Genomic DNA, 15,670 nt, shown 5'->3' on the forward strand with positions numbered 1-15,670 from the left:
CCCAGAACTATCTTGTTGAAGCCGTCGGTGAAAGCCTCTGGCCACTGATGCTGACTTGTGAAGTATTATGAGCAGGCTGGTGTGTGTCCATTGTCTAATGGTGGTTGCTGCTTGCTCCTGCTGCCACAGGGTGGCAATGGTGGGCTGCAGGAGAGGCAGTGGTGTCTGCCCAAGTGGTTAATTATCATACCTACTGGCGACCCAACAATGACATTCTTACTTGCTGCTGCTTAACAGGCCTGTAAACAATAACACAGATAAAATTATAATAATACAATAAATTAATAACTGTAATACTAGGTAACCATAATAGTGCAAACCCAAAGTCCATAGTGCAACGAAACACACAATCCATCAAAGATCATAATTGCTGTGGTTAGTGTTGTGTGGTGTTCAAGAGATTGATGGTTGTAGGGAAGAAGTTATTCTTGAGCCTGGAGGTTATGGTTTTTCCTGATGGTAGCAGCGAGATAAGAGCATGGCCAGGGTGGTGTGGGTTTTTTGATGATATTGGCTGCCTTCTTAGGCAGCACCTCCTGTAGATCCCTCCAATAGTTGGGAGGTCAGGCAGTGTCCACCACTCTCTGTAGTCTAATTTATTCCAGGGCGTTTGAGTTGCCCCATCCAACACTCCCGACACTGCTTGCTGTACCTGCATGCTTGTTTTTAAATGTCAATGTACAACCAGGACTCTGTGCATTAACGTTTTCCATATCTAAAACCTTCCTATTCATCTCACCAAATGGACAACCTCACAGGGACTAATTAAACCCATGCCCCTATATCTCGCATTTTAATCTGAAGCCTTCTCATCAACATCCCCATCACCCACGCTTCACCTCTGTCCCACTGGCCTTTGTCTCTGCCTCTCCCCTGTCCCCCTCACATCTCCCTTCTCCCAGCCAGCCGGTGAGCTCCCAACACTTCCACTGGCTAAGGATTGAGCGGGAGTGTCTGCCTGTGACTCTCGGTATAAATAACTGCAGGGAATATCTGCACTGTAGTTTGGCTCACTGTTTCCAGGGAATAACTCGTCTCCTGCCCCAGCACGAATCAGTGCCTTCAGCGAAGGAGAGGGGCGAGGTGACCATGTTTGGCAGCGCACCAGTTCCCAGTTGATTCTCAGAATCTGACACCAGAAGCAAGTTTGCAACATAAACCCTTGCAGCCCGAGCTCGCCGCAGAGCCCTGCCTCTCCCCGGATCTTCCCACACTCCAACAATGCAGCCTGCTCATGGTGTTCCAGCAACACAGGAGCTATCAGCAGAGATCACAGAACAGGCCCTTCGGCCCACAGTGTCTGTGCCCAACATGATGCCCAGTTAAACTAATCTCTGCCTGCAGGTAATCCATAATCGTTAATTCTGTCCATATCCACGTGCCTTTCAAAAAGACTCTTAAACACCACTCTCGTATCTGCCTTCACCACCATCCCTAGTAGTGCGTTCCAGTACCAACTACGCTGTGTAAAAAATAAACTTTCCCTTTTAAAAATAAACCTATCCCTTTTAAACTTTGTCCCTCTTATCTTAAATCTATGCCCTCTAGTCTTTGACATTTCTATCCTGGGGAACAGATTCTGACCCTGTCTATGCCCTTAATTTTTATTTATATCCATCATATTTCCCCTCAACCTTCGGCGTTCCAGAGAAAGCAATCTAAGTTTGTCCAACCTCCTTACAGCTAATACTCCCTAATCCAGGCAACATTCAGGTGGATGTGAGGTTGTCTGCTTTGCTGAGATGAACAGGAATGTGTTAGATTGGACAATGCACAAAGAGACCTGGGTCGTATATCGGTATCTGAAAGTAAACATGCAGGTGCGACAAGCAATGCTGGGAGTGTCGAATGGGATGCTGCAGAGAGGGCTTCACTGTGCACACCCTTCAGTGTTCGAGGTACCAGTGTGTGCTTGGATTGTGAAGGCCGCAGGCCAATGCGGGGACTGTTACGAATCCTGTGACAGTGTTGTGAATTTGTCATTGCAGCCTCTTCGACATGGGTGGCGAATACTACTGCTATGCCTCGGACATCACCTGCTCATTTCCAGCCAACGGCAGGTTCACCCCTGACCAGCGAGATGTTTATAAAGCCGTCCTGAAAGCTTCGCGGGCAGTGATGAGCGCAATTAGACCAGGTATGATTCCTCCCCTTCCCCCTCAACACCCGCAGTGCTCTAACCGTAACACTACAGCACTAACACTATTTGACACTCAAGTGTTTTTGTCTTTGCACCACCTGTTGTACTTGTGCATGGCTTGATTGTACTTGTGTGTATTATGATTTGTAAGCTGGTGCAACTCAGCTGGAGCTGGAGCTGGAACAACTCAGCGGTTCAGACAGCATCTCTGGAGAAAAAGAATAGTATGATTTGACTGGATAGCACTCGAACAAAGTTTCCCCCTGTATCTCTGTACAGGTGACGATAATAAACCAGTACCTTTACCAAGTGGCTGCTGAGCAGAGAGGGAGCAGCCTCGGGCTGCCCCTGCTCCCGGCCCCACAGGACTCGCCTCGTCCAGGGGCTAGAACTGTGGCCGCAGGTACCGCCTCCATCACCTAGCAGCCCCCAACAAACTTTCTCCAACTCCCCTCAAACTCTTTTCCCGATTAGCTTGTGTCTTTGGTGAAAATCGGAAGGACAAGAGTTGACGGATCGGAGAATCTGAGGTTGCAGAGTTCATTCCTCCTGTGGCCCTTCTGCCTGTGTCCAGCGTTTAATTATAACATGTACCGACAACGGAACGATGAAATCCTTACTTTCCCTGTAAACACGTTTGTAAATGCACTATACATAGATAAATATACAATAATCAATAATGCAATAAATTAATAACAGTAATGCCAGGTAACCACATTAATGCTAAACTTATGTTGTGATTACAATCAAAGACACAGTGGATAGAAGATCATGCTTGCTGAGGTAGTGTGTTTGTCTGAGGAATTAGTTCAAGGCCCCCAAGCCTGAGCTCTTTGTGCCTGCATGTGGGAGTGGAGGAGGGAGCAGCAGGAGGGGGTGATGGGTGTTGGGGTGGGGGTGGCATGTGCCGGGGAGGGGGCGTCCTATGGTGGGGCGGGGCGAAGTGTGCCGGGGATGGGGCGGTGTGTGTGCCGGGGATGGGGTGGTGTGTGTGCCGGGGATGGGGTGTGTGTGTGCCGGGGATGGGGTGGTGTGTGTGCCGGGGATGGAGCGGGGTGTGTGCCGGGGATGGGGTGGTGTGTGTGCCGGGGATGGAGCGGGGTGTGTGCCGGGGATGGGGTGTGTGTGTGTGCCGGGGATGGGGTGTGTGTGTGTCGGGGATGGGGTGTGTGTGTGTGTGTGTGTGTCGGGGATGGGGTGTGTGTGTGCCGAGGATGGGGTGTGTGTGTGCCGAGGATGGGGTGTGTGTGTGCCGGGGATGGGGCGGTGTGTGTGCCGGGGATGGGGCGGTGTGTGCCGGGGATGGGGTGTGTGTGTCGGGGATGGGGTGTGTGTGTGTCGGGGATGGGGTGTGTGTGTGTCGGGGATGGGGCGGTGTGTGCCGGGGATGGGGTGTGTGTGTCGGGGATGGGGTGGTGTGTGTCGGGGATGGGGTGTGTGTGTGTCGGGGATGGGGTGTGTGTGTGTCGGGGATGGGGTGTGTGTGTGTCGGGGATGGGGTGTGTGTGTGTCGGGGATGGGGTGTGTGTGTGTCGGGGATGGGGTGTGTGTGTCGGGGATGGGGTGTGTGTGCCGGGGATGGGGTGTGTGTGCCGTGGATGGGGTGGTGTGTGTCGGGGATGGGGTGGTGTGTGTCGGGGATGGGGCGGTGTGTGTCGGGGATGGGGTGTGTGTGCCGGGGATGGGGTGTGTGTGTGTCGGGGATGGGGTGGTGTGTGTCGGGGATGGGGTGGTGTGTGTCGGGGATGGGGAGGTGTGTGTCGGGGATGGGGTGTGTGTGTCGGGGATGGGGTGTGTGTGTCGGGGATGGGGTGTGTGTGCCGGGGATGGGGTGGTGTGTGTGCCAGGGATGGGGTGGTGTGTGTGCCGGGGATGGGGTGGTGTGTGTGCCGGGGATGGGGTGGTGTGTGTGCCGGGGATGGGGTGGTGTGTGTGCCGGGGATGGGGTGGTGTGTGCCGGGGATGGGGTGGTGTGTGCCGGGGATGGGGTGGTGTGTGCCGGGGATGGGGTGGTGTGTGCCGGGGATGGGGTGGTGTGTGCCGGGGATGGGGTGTGTGTGTGTCGGGGATGAGTAAAATGGCATGAGTTGCTCTCTGTTCCGACCCACCGCGCTCTGAACACAGTGGCAGCAGCCACACTGTGCCCCATGACACCAGGGGCGGTTTTTGTGAAGGGGATTTACCCGTGACCAGAGGTGGCCGATGTCAGCTTGCTAAACTGAAGCTGTGGGAACTGAACTCTTGAGGGTTTGGGTCACTTCTGGAGTCCAAATGGTGCACTCAAGTGTTTTTGTCTTTGCACCACCTGTTGTACTTGTGCATGGCTTGATTGTACTTGTGTGTATTATGATTTGTAAGCTGGTGCAACTCAGCTGGAGCTGGAGCTGGAACAACTCAGCGGTTCAGACAGCATCTCTGGAGAAAAAGAATAGTATGATTTGACTGGATAGCACTCGAACAAAGTTTCCCCCTGTATCTCTGTACAGGTGACGATAATAAACCAGTACCTTTACCAAGTGGCTGCTGAGCAGAGAGGGAGCAGCCTCGGGCTGCCCCTGCTCCCGGCCCCACAGGACTCGCCTCGTCCAGGGGCTAGAACTGTGGCCGCAGGTACCGCCTCCATCACCTAGCAGCCCCCAACAAACTTTCTCCAACTCCCCTCAAACTCTTTTCCCGATTAGCTTGTGTCTTTGGTGAAAATCGGAAGGACAAGAGTTGACGGATCGGAGAATCTGAGGTTGCAGAGTTCATTCCTCCTGTGGCCCTTCTGCCTGTGTCCAGCGTTTAATTATAACATGTACCGACAACGGAACGATGAAATCCTTACTTTCCCTGTAAACACGTTTGTAAATGCACTATACATAGATAAATATACAATAATCAATAATGCAATAAATTAATAACAGTAATGCCAGGTAACCACATTAATGCTAAACTTATGTTGTGATTACAATCAAAGACACAGTGGATAGAAGATCATGCTTGCTGAGGTAGTGTGTTTGTCTGAGGAATTAGTTCAAGGCCCCCAAGCCTGAGCTCTTTGTGCCTGCATGTGGGAGTGGAGGAGGGAGCAGCAGGAGGGGGTGATGGGTGTTGGGGTGGGGGTGGCATGTGCCGGGGAGGGGGCGTCCTATGGTGGGGCGGGGCGAAGTGTGCCGGGGATGGGGCGGTGTGTGTGCCGGGGATGGGGTGGTGTGTGTGCCGGGGATGGAGCGGGGTGTGTGCCGGGGATGGGGTGTGTGTGTGTGCCGGGGATGGGGTGGTGTGTGTGCCGGGGATGGGGTGTGTGTGTGTGCCGGGGATGGGGCGGTGTGTGTGCCGGGGATGGAGCGGGGTGTGTGCCGGGGATGGGGTGGTGTGTGTGCCGGGGATGGAGCGGGGTGTGTGCCGAGGATGGGGTGTGTGTGTGTGCCGGGGATGGGGTGGTGTGTGTGTCGGGGATGGAGCGGGGTGTGTGTGTGCCGGGGATGGAGCGGGGTGTGTGCCGGGGATGGGGTGTGTGTGTGTGCCGGGGATGGGGTGGTGTGTGTGTCGGGGATGGAGCGGGGTGTGTGCCGGGGATGGGGTGTGTGTGTGTGCCGGGGATGGGGTGTGTGTGTGTCGGGGATGGGGTGTGTGTGTCGGGGATGGGGTGTGTGTGTGTGTGCCGAGGATGGGGTGTGTGTGTCGGGGATGGGGTGTGTGTGTGCCGGGGATGGGGCGGTGTGTGTGCCGGGGATGGGGTGGTGTGTGTCGGGGATGGGGTGTGTGTGTGTCGGGGATGGGGTGGTGTATGCCGGGGATGGGGTGTGTGTGCCGGGGATGGGGTGGTGTGTGTGCCGGGGATGGGGTGGTATGTGTGCCGGGGATGGGGTGGTGTGTGTGCCGGGGATGGGGTGGTGTGTGTGCCGGGGATGGGGTGGTGTGTGTGCCGGGGATGGGGTGGTGTGTGCCGGGGATGGGTTGTGTGTGCCGGGGATGGGGTGGTGTGTGCCGGGGATGGGGTGTGTGTGTGTCGGGGATGGGGTGGTGTGTGCCGGGGATGGGGTGTGTGTGCCGGGGATGGGGTGGTGTGTGTGCCGGGGATGGGGTGGTGTGTGCCGGGGATGGGGTGTGTGTGTGTCGGGGATGGGGTGGTGTATGCCGGGGATGGGGTGTGTGTGTGCCGGGGATGGGGTGTGTGTGTGCCGGGGATGGGGTGGTGTATGCCGGGGATGGGGTGTGTGTGTGCCGGGGATGGGGTGGTGTATGCCGGGGATGGGGTGGTGTGTGCCGGGGATGGGGTGTGTGGGATGGGGTGGTGTATGTCGGGGATGGGGTGGTGTGTGCCGGGGATGGGGTGTGTGTGTGCCGGGGATGGGGTGGTGTATGCCGGGGATGGGGTGGTGTGTGCCGGGGATGGGGTGTGTGTGTGTGCCGGGGATGGGGTGGTGTGTGCCGGGGATGGGGTGTGTGTGTGTCGGGGATGAGTAAAATGGCATGAGTTGCTCTCTGTTCCGACCCACCGCGCTCTGAACACAGTGGCAGCAGCCACACTGTGCCCCATGACACCAGGGGCGGTTTTTGTGAAGGGGATTTACCCGTGACCAGAGGTGGCTGATGTCAGCTTGCTAAACTGAAGCTGTGGGAACTGAACTCTTGAGGGTTTGGGTCACTTCTGGAGTCCAAATGGTGCACTATTGAAAAGGGTGTGAAAGCAGATTTAATTAACAAAGGAACTGTAAAAATTGTCAATAAGGGAGCACTAGAGAAGGTAGTAGGCCAATCGGCCCCTCAAGCCTGTCCCCGTTCAGTGTGGTTATTGCTGATCTTTGCTAACCTCATCACCCCGCCTGCCAGATTCCACATCTCTCAAATATAAATCCAACTCCACTTTAAATACTTCTAAAGGTTCAGCTTCCGCCAATTGATGGGGAGAGAGTTACAGTTTCACCACCCTCTGCAAGAAGAAAATCATTTTTAAATGACCTTCTGGTTGGGGTAAAACACACAGTGCTGGAGGAGCTCAGTGGGTCGGGCAGCAACTGTGAGGCAATGGACAGATGACGTTTTGGGTCTGGACCTTTCTCCAGACTGCTACTTGGATCCCCTTATTGCAGAGTGGAACTGCTGGGAAATGTAGGTGCCACGGACCAACTTGTCTGTGAGATTGTTTAAACTTAGTTCCTGTTAAGTTAATTTTAGTTTATTCTTTCCACGAGAATTGTATTTTCGGTTTCACGTTCCAGACACAGAGTAGATGCTGATTTCTCAGGTCAGCGAAACACTAGCCGCGTGTCTGCAGCCACTGAGAAGCTGCTGGGTCAGGCGAGCCTGAGGCAACTGGTCTCGGGGCCATTGTCCTTGCGGTTTCAGTGAGGGCTGCCTCTCATCCGTCCCAGTCCAAGGAACAGCTGAATTAAAGCGGCACACGTTTGTGGGCTGGAGTTGCTCGATACAGCTGTCTGTGCCTGTCCTTGCTCCTGTCCACCTCTACGGTAGACATTAGGTTGAGGTGTCCAACAGCAGCCTCGAGGGCTGCCATCATCTTGCTGTCGGCCACCTTCAGTGTTGAACTTGGGGAAATCCCCGTCGCCCAGTGGAGATATATCTCCAGAAGTAGTCATAGCACATGGGAACAGGCTCTTGGGCCCACCTTGGCCATGCCGACCATTGGCATTCTGGACTAGCCCCTTTTGCCTGCATTTGACCCATATCCTTCTCAACCCTTGCTTTCGCGATAACTTGCCAAATGTCTTCTGAAGGTCAGAATTGTGTGCACCTCTGCAGCTTCCTCAGACAGCTTAGTAAAATTTCCCCCTCTCACCGTAAGCCTTCTAATTTTAGAATGCTCTGCCCTGGTGAGTGCGAGCGACTGAGAGGAAGTAGCGCAGGGGCAGATGGATTAAGTTACTGGACAGGAGGCTCGGGTTTTGGGCCATTGATCCAGAGACCTCAAAGTCACCAGATTGTCATGAAAGCCCACTGTTCTCTCCTGTTCAGGGAGGAACTCTCTGGTCCATCTGACCAGCTCAGCAAGGTGGTTGTGTCTTCACACCACCTCAGCTGGGGACAATCAGAGACGGACAGATACCGTCAGCACTGGCAGCCACATCACATCCAGTGAAAGAATAAAGAGTGTGGCGATTGTGCTAAAACTAGAGGGCACGGGCTTACTAGAGATTTAAGAGGGGCAATCCTTTCACCGAGGATAATCTGTTGAACGAGCTGCCAGAGGAAGCTGTAGAAGCGGATACAGTCACGATCTTTAAAATACATTAAGACAGATGTATTGATAGTTGTGTAAGAAGGAACTGCAGATGCTGGAAAAATCGAAGGTAGACAAAAATGCTGGAGAAACTCAGCGGGTGACGCAGCATCCATGGAGCGAAGGAAATAGGCAATGTTTCGGGGCGAAGCCCTTCTTCAGACTGGATAGGATGGATATGGATAGGTTTAGAGGGATATGGGTCAAATGCAGGCAAATGGAACTAGGTCCGTATGCCAACTTGGTTGACATGGACGAGCTGGGTCGAATGACCTATTTCAGTGCTGTTCATCTCTATGCTGCTGGTGGTGCGAGCTGGAGCAGTGAGAGGGTTCATCCTCCTGTGTGACGGGGAGCCGAGCTCTGGTTTGTACTGGTGCAGGGTATGTGTTTGCCCTGATCTGGTGATGTTGACCTGTGCTGATGGATAGGGAGGCTTGTGTGCATAACGCTGGAGCTGCCCAGCTTGTTCCAGTCGCAGAGGCCGCTGGTGACCTGGATGTCCACCTGCTCACAGTGACTAGGCAGCAGCTGTTGACCGTTGCACTGTGTCACTCCCCTCACAGACCTGGGACGCTGCAGTGCCGCCCGCCCCTCTCCATCCTGACCCGCTGCACTGCTGCCCACATTTTACATTTTCACCCTCACACCTTAAATGTATGCCCTCTAGGTTTGACATTGCTACCCTGGGGAAAAGGTTCTGACTGTCTACCCTATTTATGCCTCTCATAATTAAAAAAGTCTCCCTTCATCCTCTGACGTTCCAAGTTTGTCCAACATCGCCTGATAGCTAATAACCTCTAATCCAGGCACCATTCTGGTCAACCTCCTCGGCACCTTCTCCCGTAATGGGGCGGCTAGAACTGCACGTAATACTTCTAATGTGGTCTAACCAAAGTCCTATAAAGCTGTATCTGTTATCTTGAGGTTTTATAACAGTTGAAGTGATTCGCACTGCAGACAGTAATCTCGAGTGCAATCGGTGAATGTTCACTGTTCTGAATCCACTGGATCTCCGGATCCTCCTGTAGTGGGTGACAACTGGACACGTGACTGCCCTTCCTCACCTCTACACACTGTTTGCTGTGATTCCCAAACCCCTTGGAATTGAGTGTTGGTCTGATGCCCACTGGCTGCTGACTGGGAATAGTGAGGAGTGATGCTGGGGGTGGTGGTGCAGGCAGGTACGATAGTGGTGCTTATGATGCTTAGATAGACAAGTGGATGTGAGGGAATGGAGGGATAAACACTTGCAAGCTGAGGTTAGTCTAACTTGGCATCGTGTTCAGCACGGACATTGTGGGCCGAAGGGCCATTTCCTGTGCTGTACTGATTTGTTAGTGGGTAGGCGTGGGGTGGGGGGGAGGTTTCAGGTGTGATGGGGGAGCAGTGTGGGACAGACCCCAACCACACTCAGCTGGACCAGCCGATGAGAACCTTGCCTCTTCCTGTACATGTTTTACGTTGCCACGTCTCTTGTGCTTCTGTTATGACAGCTCTGGCTCACTGTCAGTGATAGCCCAGCCAGGGGCAGTGGAGGAGGTTTGCATTACAAGCATTCCTTCTCCAGCAACGCACCGTTAACCTTTGAAGTCTGTGGCAGTAGTTCGGCACACTTTCAGAAGCAAAGTGTTGCCACTGATGCCGTACTCTATGCCAAACCCCAAGTACACCGTCCCTCTTCGACCCCAATGTGTGTTCCTCCAACACTGGCCTCGGCAGTATCTCTCGCTTCCTTTCCCCAGCGGGGCCTCTCCTTCTGACCAGAATTTCCCTTCCCCAAGTGCATTACATTTCAGTTGTTGGGATTAAATTCCACCTGCCACTAGTCCGCCCAACTTTCCAACTGATCTATGTCCTGCTGTGTCCTTGGACAACCTTCTTCACTATCTACAAACTCGTTTTATCTGCAGACTTACTAATGATATCCCTACATTCTCATCCAAGTCATTTATATAAATGACAAACAACAAACGTTGCAGCACCGATCCCTGTGGTGCTGGTTTCCAGTCAGAGAAACAGCCTCCAACATTACGCTCTGACTCCCATCACCAACCCAGCTTTGGGGTCAGTTTGCCGACACACCTCTGATCCCTGGAGTCTGAACCTTCTGGAAGAAGGTTCCAGAACCTCCCCCTCCCACCCTCTTCCTGCTCTGTCGTGCCCCCCCCCCTTTCTCCCCCCCCCCCCCCCGATCCCTCTCTTCCCCCCGATCGCTTTCTTTCCGCATCCATTTTCTATCTTTCTCTCCCAACCTCCCGCACTCCACCTGCGATGCTCCCCCTCCCGCCTCACTGCAGCTTTGCACGCTTTTCCCTCTGCAATGAGGGGTTCCAAGACTCCAGCTTGCTTCTCTCCCAGTCTTGTCTGGCGTTAGCTGTTTATTGACCCGAGGCCTGCTGTTTCTAGGAATCTTCTCCAGCCAGAGCAGCCTACGCCAGTAAATATTTACATGTTTGACAGTGATGTGTGTCTGTGCTGGCGCCATGCACACTCGACAGATTTGTTCCCGTACGGGCTCTGAGAGAGACGGCTGGGTGTGGGATGGATGCTCACACACTCAAACTATGCCTCAGTCTGAACACCCACTGGAAACGTGCTCTTCAGCCCAACTCCATGCTGACAACGGTACTATCAAGCGCCTTGAGTATTAAGCGCCTTGAGTATTAGAAAGGCGCTATATAAATCCCATCCATTATTATTATTATTATTATTATTATTATCCTGAGCTAGTCCCATCTGCTCCTGTTTGACCCACATCCCTTTAAACCTTTCCTATCCATCTACCTGTCCAAATGTATTTTAAATGTTGTTAATAGTACCTGCCTCAAATACCTCCTCTGGCTGCTCATTCCATATGCACCACCTTCTTTGTGAAAAAGTTGCCCCCCACCCCTAGGTTCCTATTAAATCTTTCCCTTCACATCTAAATCTATGCCCTCTAGTTCTTGATTCATCTAACTGGGAAAAGAAAACTGACCACTCAAGATTTTACATGTCTCTCTAAGATCATCTCTCAGCCTCCTTTGCTCCAGGGAAAGTAGCCCAAGCTTATGCTATCAGAAATAGAGGCTTCCAGCCCATGATTATTCTCTTCCCAGAATTTCCTAGCTTCCATGACCTTCTCCACAGACAGGAAGTATCCAGTTAAGACCGCACCCATTTCCAGTGGCTCCACACATTAGCCTTTAAAGATACAGACCCTTTGGCCCACAGTCAATGCCGACTAGCACTATCCTACACACCGGGGACAATTTACAGAACCCAATAAACCTAGAATTCTGTACATTTTTGGAGTGTGGAAGGAAACCGGAGCACCTGGAGAAAACCCATGTAGTCACTGGGGAGAACGTGCAAACTCAGCATCCGTAGTCAGGATCGAACCTGACGTTAGTAACTTACCACTGTATCATTGTTCATATAGATGCCCACACTAATCTTAATGGACTTGCACTCTCCCTAGTTACTTTCATGCTGTTAAAAGGCTTATAGAATCTCTTGCCTTACCTGCTAAGGATATCTCGTATTCCAATTTAACCCTCTGATTTCCTACGTAAGTGTTCCCCTACATTCCTGATACTCCTCAAGGGAATTGCTTTATATCAACTGCATGTTCTTAACGTGCCCCCATTTTCCTGACAGAGCCTCAAAATCTCTCGTCATCCCAGGTCCCATCATCCTGCCAGCCTTGCCTTCGCCTGCCTGGTGCAGTCACGGTCTGTCTCTGTGAGCCCTGCCTCCATCGGCAGGCTGAGTCGGAATGGACTTCCCAGCGTACCGACTCACAGACCTGGCCCGGTTCCCCGGTTGCCTCTGCTACCACGATTGTTGGTGGCAGCTGCCGAATGTTGGACAAGAGCCATGAGTGACTGTCGCTGATCCCCTGGTCTGCACTGGTGATGGACCTGACTTGGTCAACTTGTCACCAAGTTAATTTCCTAAACCTCATGCATTACGCTTGAACTGATGAGGCTAGGACAAACACCACGAATGGTCAGGCCTGAGGCAACATCGAGGTATGGAGGGACCTCCGAATACAAGCCTACTGATTCTTGAAGGTCGCAAGGCAGGTAGATAACATACATGCGAGATACTGGCCTTCAGTAGTTGGGGTGCTGAATGCAGAAGTAAGAAAGTGATGCTTCATCAACTATATAAACCCTTGGTCAGACGTCAGCTGGAGTACTGATTGTGCTCATGGTCACCAAGGTATAGGATGTGAGAGCACTGGAGAGGGTGCAAGAGAGTAGAGTGTTTTATTATCCAATGTCCCGAAGCGGAACAATTAAATTCTTTTATATATATATATGGAGATTCACCGGGATGTTCCTTGGGTTGTGAGGAGACTGTAAAGGCTGGGTCTGTCGGACTCTGCCCAGTGCTAGGACAGGACTGGCCTGGCTGGGCAGTGTGGTATCTGTGCTGTGATTGCACCCTGTGCTGAGATGGGTGACCAGGTGGTTGATGTCTGCTGTGACTCTGTGTCCTGCTCTGTGACAGGGGTGGCGTGGCCAGACATGCATCGGTTGGCTGAGCGAGTGCAGCTGGAGGAGCTGGCGAGGATCGGCATTCTGCAGGGCAGCGTGGATGAGATGATGAAGGTTCATCTGGGAGCAGTGTTCATGCCTCACGGACTGGGCCATCTCCTGGGCTGTGACGTGCACGATGTTGGCGGCTACCCAGAGGTCAGCACTTAGCATTTCCTGCTGTCCTGTGTTAACCCCGTCAGAGCCACTGTCCAGGAGGTGTGGACTCTGCACACTCTGACCTTCCCTCTGGAGCTCTCTGCTGCGGCCCGTGCTTTCTGTGTCCACCAGGGCCAAGAGCTGGCCAGCCTGTGTTTGCATCACAACCCATCGGGCACTGTCCCAGGGAGATGTTGGATGCTGAACCAGGAGACAGCTGGTGATCTCGGACGGGGCTCAGCAGTCCCTTCACCACACACGCAACACACAGGCAGTCCCTTCACCACACACGCAGTAGCTTCACCACACACAGCACGCACGCAGTCCCTTCACCCACCGGCACCACACACGTAGCACACAGGCAGTCCCTTCACACACGCAGTCCCTTCACCCACCGGCACCACATGCAGTCCCCTCACCACACACGCAACACACAGGCAGTCCCTTCACACACGCAGTCCCTTCACCCACCGGCACCACACACGCAGTCCCTTCATCCACCGGCACCACACACGCAGTCCCTTCACCCCATGCAGCACCACACACGCAGTCCTGTCACTGCCGCCACCTGGGTGGGAACAGAGACTTGGGCCCTCCTGAAGGACCGAGGGCCTCCGATCAGGATGTCCCATCATCATTCTCAGCTCTCGGTTCCCACAGTTCAATCCACTTTAGTGACAGAGCCCCCATGGCCCTCTGCAGTAAAGAACTCCACAAAGATTCTCCACCTCAGAGGAATGAACTTAGCCCAGTCCCAAGCACCCTCTCTGATTCAAACAGCGTGCTTCCTGCTTCAAAGCCCCTCAGCCAGAATAATCGTTTTCCTTGCATCTGGCCTGTCGATGTGGAATTTTGAAAATTCCTGACATTGATTTCTTCTAAGCTCAGTCCCAGCCTCCCCAATCTCTCCTGATTCAGCAAAGCCACCATCCCTGGAGTCTTCCCTGCACTCCCGCTGTGGCCAGTCCATGCTCTGGTCAGTGGAGTGGACCTGTATAGTACACGCCAGGTCTGGTGTTCTCAATGCCCTGGACATCTGCAATAAACTTTTATCTCAGGATTTGAATATGAAGCCGTAAAGGCCAACACTTAGCCCCAACAACCCTTCTCCCCACCCTGTTCTTGCTTTCCCTCCTCATGTGACTCGCTCTCCCTCCCCATACTCCCTCATGGTTCCTGTGAAGTAGCCCTTGCTGTCTCAGCAACCCATTGAGGGTCAGTGAGGAGTTGCAGTTCATGTCTGAGGCTGAGTTCTAGCTGGATAGTTGCCACATTAAATCCAAGACCTTTGTGAGCTGTAAATCATCTCTATGCAAGATCTGGGGACCAGGCCCTCGTCTGCAGCCCCCCCCCCCCCCCCCCCCAAATCTCCCCCTGTGCCTTTTCTTTGACCAATTTGTGGTTCTGTCTTCTGGCCAACTTCAGCTGAAGGCTGTGTTCCCATCAGCTGGTCCCCAGGTCCCCTGCCTGCGGGAGGGGGCGGAGCCCCCAAGATCCCTGGGGTTGGGCAGCTGCTGGCTCTGCCCCCTCGGGTCCTCATGGGTCTACCTTGTGTTCCAGGGTGTGGAGCGAATCGATGAGCCCGGGCTCCGCAGCCTCCGGACCGCGCGCCACCTGCTGGCGGGCATGGTGCTGACCATTGAGCCGGGTATCTACTTCATCGACCACGTGTTGGACCAAGCTCTGTCCGACCCGGCCCAAGCCTGCTTCTTCAAGGCTGACGTCCTGACCCGCTTCCGTGGCTTTGGAGGGGTGAGTACTGTCTAGTGGGTGCTCCCTGGCGCAGAGCACAAGGCCACTTGGCCCTTCGTCCTATAATGGCAGCACCTTACCAACTGGGACGGTCACATGGTGTTTCAGGCCATAGGAAATAATTGTAATCTTAGGCCAGGATGGAGCATTATTCTGTCTCACCCCCGAGCTGGACTTCACTGGGACTGAGGACAGTACAAGGAGATTCCAGTCTGGCAATGCTGTTCCTACCGTGGGAGTGTGTGAAGATGTAGCTTGAAGAGGGTTCTACTCTGTATCTTACCTGCTTTTTCCTCCCTCTTTACTGTCTTCAGCAAGTTTTTTAAATTATTTTTCCTGGGAGTGTTTGATAATGGGACAAGGTAGACAGAGCTTGTTGTGCCTAACCTGTGCTACTGCTACCCTGGAGTGTGTGACAGGACAGAATGCAGGGAGCTTTACTCCCAATCTAACCCAACTTTGTACCTGACCCGTGCAGACTCTGCCCACGGTGTATGACAACATCAGCCATTTTATAAATAGCTTACCTCTGCTTAAAACATGGATGCAGATGTGTCTCAAGGCCAGGTTAAATTTGTTGCAGTCAGTGGGGTAAGGTGCGCTGGGGCTATTTTTTTTGCTTAGACTGCCTTACAAGGTCACAGTAAAACTGATGGCGTGGGAGCAACCTCCAGTTTACTGCCTGTTGGATTTACACCTGATCAGATGGGACATTTATTGGGGCATTGTGAATGGCTAGAGATAGGCTGATAAGATACCACGGGATAGAAAATCAGTGTCAGGGCTTTTTTTTCAGATAATGTGGAGACTGTTGAGCTGCACAGTGAATCACAGGGAGCTGTGCCAATAGGAGCAGCAAGTGGTGCC

At 53.2% G+C, this 15,670-nt stretch overlaps 1 protein-coding gene across 1 annotated transcript in view; it reads left to right on the plus strand.

Moving 5' to 3' along the window:
- The window catches only part of pepd (peptidase D), a 73,045-nt gene that overhangs the window by 55,288 nt on the left and 2,087 nt on the right, over nt 1-15,670 (plus strand). Inside the window, exons 12-14 of the mRNA XM_033035924.1 lie at nt 1,989-2,137; nt 12,867-13,051; nt 14,612-14,803. Coding sequence (XP_032891815.1) covers nt 1,989-2,137; nt 12,867-13,051; nt 14,612-14,803 — 526 coding nt within the window. The remainder of the gene's footprint in view (nt 1-1,988; nt 2,138-12,866; nt 13,052-14,611; nt 14,804-15,670) is intronic.

Source organism: Amblyraja radiata, chromosome 17 (genome assembly GCF_010909765.2).
Source record: "Amblyraja radiata isolate CabotCenter1 chromosome 17, sAmbRad1.1.pri, whole genome shotgun sequence".
NCBI lineage: Eukaryota > Metazoa > Chordata > Chondrichthyes > Rajiformes > Rajidae > Amblyraja > Amblyraja radiata.